General features: G+C 40.3%; 1 protein-coding gene across 1 annotated transcript; it reads left to right on the forward strand.

The window, feature by feature from the left end:
- Positions 1 to 192: 192 nt before the first annotated feature.
- Positions 193 to 8,171, forward strand: ttc26 (tetratricopeptide repeat domain 26). The gene is made up of 18 exons (XM_018665156.2): positions 193 to 613; positions 800 to 943; positions 1,285 to 1,377; positions 1,543 to 1,657; positions 2,473 to 2,522; positions 2,887 to 3,032; positions 3,890 to 4,061; positions 4,242 to 4,316; positions 4,424 to 4,526; positions 4,977 to 5,032; positions 5,389 to 5,442; positions 5,542 to 5,605; positions 5,692 to 5,780; positions 6,082 to 6,165; positions 6,269 to 6,338; positions 7,270 to 7,376; positions 7,496 to 7,629; positions 7,851 to 8,171. Exons 1-18 carry the CDS (start codon positions 611 to 613, stop codon positions 7,969 to 7,971), a joined length of 1,680 nt encoding a protein of 559 aa, XP_018520672.1. The 5' UTR covers positions 193 to 610; the 3' UTR covers positions 7,972 to 8,171.
- Positions 8,172 to 8,261: the final 90 nt, after the last annotated feature.

The following is an 8,261-nucleotide window of genomic DNA, read 5'->3' on the forward strand; positions in this document are numbered from 1 at the left end:
GTTCCGTTGCTAGGCAACAAAGAACAAACCACTGAGTCAAGTCCGACACAGAAGAGCCGAGCTGTTTCCTTTTCATCTGTTACGCTACAAAATAACGATATTATAACACAGTTGTAACGTACGATCTTTTTATTCGACTATCATCTCATACTTGCTCCGCTCAGACGGGGCCATAATGTGTGTGTTATATTAGCACTTCACCCTGAATATAAATGTAACTGCCTCGCTATATAAGCAGGTCCCTTCTTTGTGCTTTTAATTTGAAAATACCACAGCGGAAGATATAATATATGCTGCAGCTAAACTAATGTTATCAGCCATAGCTAGCTAACACTAACCAACACCACACTTAGCAACAATCTGCACGGGATAGTGGAAAACGTGTTAATTTTATTATTTCATCGCGGATATGTTAGTCAGAAAAGAACTTAACCTTCATTGATAGCTTCACCTGGCTGGTTTCAATGAAAGATGAAACTACGGGGCTAACACCTAACGTTAGCTAACGTTAACAATTAGTGTTTTCATAGAAAGGAAACCCCAACGTTACCTAGGTTAGTGATAAACAAGTCTCAGTTAGGTAACAGCCACCTCTTAAAGACTCGTCAACATGGTGAGTTAACGTTTCTATGCATTTAAATTTCACACCAGGACCATCATAATGCTATGGCAGTCTCAATAAGTTCGTGTATTTATGAAACTTGCATTTTGGCCTAGAGACACCCACCACCAGCCCACTGAAACTCAGAGTTGTGTGATCACCTGAGAAAACCGATTTTTTTGTCTTTGTGCCTGGCAGATCCTCTCTCGTGTGAAACCAGCGGTAGGAGGAGAAACGCAGGTGAGCATCAGTGAGAAGAAGAAGAAAAACAAAACAAAGGTCCCCCGCTTGGAGGAATACCTGCAACAGAGAGACTACCTTGGGGCCCTGACACTGTTGGAGGTAAACACACAACTCAAACCAAATCAACCGACATCTTAGCAATCAAATCCAGTCTATCATCACATCTTAATATTGCTCCAAATTCAAGGTGGTGTAGGTAGGATGCAAGAGCAGGAGGATTGGTCAAATGAGGTCAAACTGGACACCTAACAATATGAAGAGATAAACTTGATTTGTGACCACGTTATTGTGTGTCTTATGAGCAATCCCTCCTGCAGATTACCCTGCATAGCCCTGGAATTAAAGTTTCAGAAATAGAAATACTCCCACATCTATGTGACAGACAACTCTATTATTGAAGCACTGCTGCTACTGTTGACGTGTTGCTATGTCCTCTCCAGTTTCAGAGAAGTATTGGAGAGAAGGAGGAGCATGCAGACCTCTGGATTGGCTACTGCGCCTTTCACTTGGGTGATTACAAGAGAGCTATGGAGGTAGTTTTTCTTATATATGTGTGTGTGTCTGAATGAGTGTGTGTAGCTAGGTACACAAACTTGTACATGAAGTGCTCTAAATACAGTATTTAATATATGAATATCTGTTTAATTAAAGATTGTGTCAGATCACATTTGTAATATTTCCATATCATGTTCTGACAGGAGTACAAGTCTCTGACCATGAACCCTGAATGTCCTGTGGAGGTGTGGGTCTATCTGGCCTGTGCCCTGTTTTTTCTGGGCCTCTATAAAGAGGCTGAGGAGGCTGCATCTAAGGGTAGGTATTTCAGCCTTTAGACTCTTACCTAAACTTTGTACAGTCTTATTTGGGAAAAAATCATTTTCTAGCTCATTAGTACTCTGTGGCACTATTAAGCTTCCTCATAAAATAAGGGAACCAATAGTTTGTGAACTACTTTCAGTTTCTTGGGCAGAGTGGGTTTTAAAAAACTGACCACCAATCAATTGCATGTATACATTTGTACATTCACCATTGTTTAACTATAAGTTCACCATTTGACTCAGGGCAACATTTTGTTTGCCTCTAGTTTATTTTAATTCAGATGTTCATTGACTATAGTATGCACATTTAAGAAAAAAATAATTATGACGTAGTCTGAGGTCTTTCAGCCAAATGGGAGAAATATAATCCAAATGTCTCCAAGTGCAAGTCCAAGTGATGTGCACATTTCCATCAATTTTTCGGCACAAAATTTGGCATAAATCTGACAATATGTTGTCCTCTTGTGCACTGTTTGCTGTTTAAGTGGCCTCGTAATTCATTTGATGGCTTCTGTTGTGAAGGAGCTTTTATTTTGAAGACTTTTTCTGAACTTAATGTACACAGATGTTTCTCTCAGCATTGCCCTGTGTTCAGTAGATTTTGCTAATTTTGTTCAATGGATTTGCTCTACGCCCATAAAACCACTCCCCAGTCACTGTGTAATTTCTATGCCGGGTCAAGTTATAGTACAGTGCTGTTTAGTCCATTAATTCACTACTGAGAGAAAGGTTATGATGTTAATGAATTGTGCCTCCTTTTCTCTTGAGGTTTGCTGTCTCACTAAATTTGGTATCTCTTGTTCTCTTTAGCACCAGTGTCCCCCCTCCAAAACCGGCTCCTCTTCCACTTGGCTCACAAGGTTGGAAAATAAATGATATTTTACTATTATGCGTTTTCTTGTTTTCTCTGCCATCACTCAATCACCAACAATTCACTGCTGAGCCGCCCTGCAGTGTGGATACAAGTTTATATCTGTAATATGAGGGATATCACCTACAGTATATCACCTCTACTGTCTCTGTCAGCAAAGACCTAATAAAATCCCTTGGATTTCTCTTTTCTTCCTCATTGCGTCTTGAGATATATGCCCATTTCCACTGTTTATGACCTGTTTGTTCCACAGTATAATTCATGTCTTCCTGCTTTGCCTCCAGTCTCATAGCATTTTTGTCACCCTGATTAAGTCTCTGAAGTTTTTCTGTTGTCTTCACATCACACCTCAGTTCAATGATGAGAAGAGGCTGATGGGTTTCCACCAGAACCTGGAGGATGTGACAGAGGATCAGCTGAGCCTGGCATCCATTCACTACATGCGGTCCCACTACCAGGAAGCTATAGACATCTACAAACGGCTTCTACTGCAGAACAGGTCTGTGCTTTCCCTGCCTCTCACTCTCTTAAATTAGCCTCACAGTCCTGCTACACTTGGGCACATGTACCACCCTAACACCACCTTGACAGGTGTTAGCTTTTAATGCAGGAGTATTATATTTCATGTGCTTCAGACCTTGTGGAATCATAAAGATAATTCAAGTGCCAGTGCTGCAGACCTGCTGAGCTAGCTTCCTCTAACACTGATATACTGTATCTGTAGTAGCGAGGGCAAAAAAATGAAAGACTTTGATTTCACAAGGTTTCCTGTGCCACTTCTCAGAGATCTATTCATGGCTTTGTGGCGTCTGTGGGCTGAGGTGCATGTAAGTGTTTTTTACAGGGCTGACAGCAGATGTGATAGTGTTAGCTGCAGGTTTCTGCAACAGCTCTTAGCACACTTATCGTTGGAATGCAAATCAGCGTCACCACTATTACTACTTCTTCAGACTGCTCACAGACAAATGCAAAAATATCAAAGTAGGGTTATGCAAAAATTTGTGTTTTGCCACATTTGCACATTTGTAGTCCGTCCCATCAAATCTTCACTTTTGTCAGGTCATAGATTAGAATGAATTCTTGACTGACTTAACAGATTTAAGTAATAATTTAACAGCATCTCTATGTGTGGTATTTTGTAAAATCAAGAAATAATAGTGATTCCATTTTTGATGTCCCTTTACACTAATAACATATACTTTGTTATATACAGCTTTTCTAAGCAGCTATAAATACAGACAGCAGTAATGTGACATGAATAGAATCTTGTCAGATCAGAAACATCTTGTACTCATCTACTACAAGAAATAAGCCTGAGAGCCAAGTTTCATCCCATATTACATCTTGTCCTTTCAGAGATTTCTTGGCCCTGAAGGTGTATGTGGCTCTGTGTTACTACAAACTGGACTACTATGATGTGTCCCAGGAGGTTCTGGCCGTGTACTTGCAGAGCATCCCTGACTCCACCATCGCCCTCAACCTCAAGGCCTGCAACCACTTCAGACTCTACAATGGCAAGGCAGCAGAGGTAAACCATGCATTGCATCTTTGTAACAATCACATGTATCCATGTATGTTCCTATGCTACCATGCACCCGTAGGTGAATATAAAAATTCCAACAAATCTAACTTGCACTTATTCAGCTTTCCTCTGGGGAGAGTAACTGATTTTAGGTTTGACTTAATGCGTGCATCCTCTCCCTCTCAGGCTGAGCTGAAGAACCTAATCGACATCTCCTCCTGCTCCTTTGAGTTTGCTAAGGAGCTTATCCGACACAACCTGGTAAGCTCTTCACAAGCTCTATCTGTGAGAGTGTAGGTGTGTGCATACACCAGTGACTTACATGCTAGATTCCCACACTCCTCAATCTCTCCCCTTGTGTACTGCAGGTGGTGTTTCGCGGTGGGGAGGGGGCGTTGCAGGTGCTGCCTCCTCTGATCGATGTGATCCCCGAGGCCAGACTCAACCTGGTCATCTACTATCTCAGACAAGGTGTGTAGGTGTGGCACTGCAGTTTTCTGGGATAAGCAAAACAAGGAGAAGATTTCTATTTAAATGCATCACACGTTTCATAAGACACAATATTCTCAGCCCTTTATTTATAAGTGCAATCACCTGTTCATCAAGGAGAGGTTATAAATACCCAAATACAATACAAGAATTTCTAAACATTTCTATTAGTCTACTAATATTCAGTTTAAGTAAAATGAAAATCATCCAAAATGAAATCCCACTCTTATGAGACAATGCTGTGCTAGAAGATGATCCCTTTTTCCTTGTCCAGCTCCTACACCGTCACATTTATCATGCGTCATTTAACACAAATTCAGGATCCTTGTTTCCACGTCACAGTTAATTTTATGTATAGCTGTTTCAAGTGTCAGATACCACAGGAAACTCGCTCTAGTTCAGGGATTCACATGCTCCATTGTACACTTCCAGATGATGTCCAAGAAGCTTACAACCTCATTCAAGATTTGGTGCCCACCACACCTCAGGTGACCGTTCTCAATGATTTTAATTTTATGTTTTATGAGATCTTGTTGTAACTACCTGGCCTTAATAAGATAAAAGTTAAAACAGTAGCTGTGTTTAACTATAACCAGTGCTCACATTGATTTTTTGTATTTTTAGTACACTGAAAACCACAATAATGCCAGATTAAATGAAGCCTGTTAATAAACCTCTTCCCCTTGTTACTTAAGAGTCCCTGAAAAGCTTTTTCTTGCTTATGAAAGTCACTTGAAACTGTTTGACTTTTGTGTCTCTAGTCATTTTGTTTAAACAGGTTTTGATGATGATTGAAGCAGCAGCAGATCAAATGACTCACTCTGATCATTTGTAATTTCTTCAGGAGTATATTTTGAAAGGAGTGGTAAATGCCGCACTGGGACAAGAAATTGGTTCAGTGAGTATTTCTGTTAAACTGGGAGAGTTACATGCAAATAAATGTGATAACAGAGAGTGTGAGACAAATGCGTGCCATTGTGCTTATCTGTCTTTTCAGAGGGATCACTTGAAAATTGCACAGCAGTTCTTTCAGCTGGTTGGAGGCTCAGCTAGTGAATGCGGTGCGCCGAATAGAAATTTAATCAATACGACCTTTTTAAAGGAAACACCGTGCGAGCATGTGTGTGTAACATTTTTGTCCTTTCAGACACTATTCCTGGCAGGCAGTGCATGGCCTCCTGCTTCTTCCTCTTGAGGCAGTTTGAAGATGTTCTCATATATCTAAACTCAGTCAAGGTTAGTCACATTATGTGGCATTTTCCAGTGAAGACTCGTAGTGTTGTTACTTTACTGTGGTATCAGTATGTAAGAAAGAACTGTAAAAAAGACTCCCACACACTGGGTGAGAAGTGTCACTTCACATGACAAGTGGTGCTTTACAGATGCGCTACACTTATTCAGATATGTGTTTGTGTATTTTTCCCCTGTGATTCGTACCACCAACAAAAAGCTGATACGTCGTATGCTCTTTATTCCTGGACATGTAGGCACTCATCCCGTTTTTTGTGTGGGCATAACTATTCTTTTCTTTTTGCAGGGTTACTTCTATAATGATGATACGTTCAACTTCAACTATGCTCAGGCTAAAGCAGCCCTCGGCAACTACAAAGAAGCAGAGGAGGTACCTTCAGCAAACATCTAACAGCAGCTGCTTTGTAGACTTTTATTCATTGTGACTGAAGTTACTGACTATTGTATTAAACTAATTTGAATCTTTCTTTCAGGTTTTTCTGCTCATTCGGAGTGAAAAGATCAAGAATGACTATGTTTACCTCAGCTGGCTGGCTCGATGCTGTATGTATAGTAGTTGTAGTGATGATTGTATATTTAAAGGCAAGATGTAGGACAATTCATACATGAGACTGTTTCACAGAGACGTATATACATTTAACTTTAAAAGAGTGACTTAAAGAAAATGTGAGCATAAATACTAATTCAGAGGCGCTCCTCATATAAAAGTGAAAGCAAAGATCAACCTCAACGTCAAAGAATCAGAGCCTAGTGCTGGCACCTTTACTTATCCAACTCTGGACAGATCTCAGGCAAAGCTTTGGCACAGGGATTTTAAAATGTTGGGATGATTGATAATCTAAAAGTGATAACAGTGAAGTCTTAAAATCCTTCAGGTAAATGCCACAGACCAACAGCATGAGAATACCAGCTCAAAATGCCAGACTGGTGTGAGCTGTTTGCTCAGTAAGAAGGCTGGGAGTTGACATTTTGCATACTGTATACTATAACTAGAGAGAAAACGGTTCCAAACAGGAGCAATATGATCCAGTCCCTTAGTTTTCAGCCAACAGACTTACTGCTGCGTTTGGCAGCTGCATAAAGGCAAGGCCTTTTTAGGTAGGTACATGAAAAAAGTTACAGTAATCCACAGCTGTTGGAGAGCACTCTCAGAGACCTAAAGCTGGTAAAAACAAGACTGGGGAACCTTTTATACTTGTTCACTGAGGCTGTGATCTGAAACAAACATCACTGCCAGATTTCTAGCCTTAGGCCTGTGAAGAATTTAGGGTTACACCCAGCTAGGGTTACACTCAGCAGCTCAAAGAAATGGAAATCTCCATTAAAAGATTTTTCTTCTTTTCTTGGCTTAATCCACATCAATAAAACCTGCCCAGAGGCCTTCAATATTTTCCAAAATTTGAATCTATCTCTAAAAGTTGCTGAAGCTGGCTGTGAGTGATAGAATATTGAACTCTCGTCTTGTTCTTGTCAGACATAATGAACCAGAAGGGTCGGCTTGCCTGGGAGCTTTATCTGAAGATGGGCACTTCCTCTGATTCCTTTAGTATCCTGCAGCTCATTGCCAACGACTGCTACAAGGTGACGCAATCCTCTGTCTTCTGCCTCTTGTATCATCTGTTACCAGTTTAATAAAAATATACATGTACACGTATGAATTAGGTCTGAAATGATCTGTCAGTTTCACCCTGTTGTTTCAGATGGGCCAGTTCTACTATGCAGCCAAAGCGTTTGATGCACTGGAGAAACTAGACCCGGGATCCAACTACTGGGAAGGCAAGAGAGGGGCATGTGTCGGCATCTTCCAGCTCATACTGGCAAACAAGGAGTCCAAGTACGTGTGGCTCTTTTTACCTGGGCAGTAGTTTTGTCTTTACACATTTAAAAAGATTTTTCTTCACAATCCCCGTCATTAACCAGTAAAACTGATCTAGACTTACATATCAAACATCTGTGGTGCATCGAAGTGGGTGTGATGTCTAAATAAAAGAAACACGAGAGATGGCACATTCTTGATCTAATCTTGTTTCCTCACATTTCCTGTTTGTGTTCTAGGGAGACACTTAAAGAGGTGGTGCCCTTGCTGCGAAATTCAGGAAACCCCCAGGTTGAATACATCATCCGAGCTCTGAGGAAGTGGGCAAAAGACAACAGAGTCCTCCTACATCAAGAGTAGCTACTTTATGCAGAAATCATTACAGTCATTACAGTACATTTGGTCATTGTCAGTGAGCTGTATGAATGAATATCTATGCCACATGAAGAAATATGGAGCTTTTAATGTAGTGTTTTGTATCAAAAATATAAGTTTTGATTTGCAATTCTCTATATACTTGTATATTTGTATTAAAATGTGACTTTGTATTTTGTAAATTACTTTTGTGTTGTCGGTGATTAATTGCATGAATTTAGTGCAGTAACTAACTTAACACACTTAAAGGAAAGGGAAGGGGTAAAAAATAGGAA

The sequence above is a fragment of the Lates calcarifer genome, linkage group LG5 (genome assembly GCF_001640805.2).
Source record: "Lates calcarifer isolate ASB-BC8 linkage group LG5, TLL_Latcal_v3, whole genome shotgun sequence".
NCBI classification, from domain to species: Eukaryota; Metazoa; Chordata; class Actinopteri; family Centropomidae; genus Lates; species Lates calcarifer.

Bases quoted from the DNA above. Each gene is read 5' to 3' on its own strand.
- ttc26 (XM_018665156.2), top strand. The intron at 1,658-2,472 runs GTAGGTATTTCA...TGTTCTCTTTAG, and splicing joins TGAGGAGGCTGCATCTAAGG to CACCAGTGTCCCCCCTCCAA. The intron at 6,166-6,268 runs GTACCTTCAGCA...TCTTTCTTTCAG, and splicing joins ACTACAAAGAAGCAGAGGAG to GTTTTTCTGCTCATTCGGAG.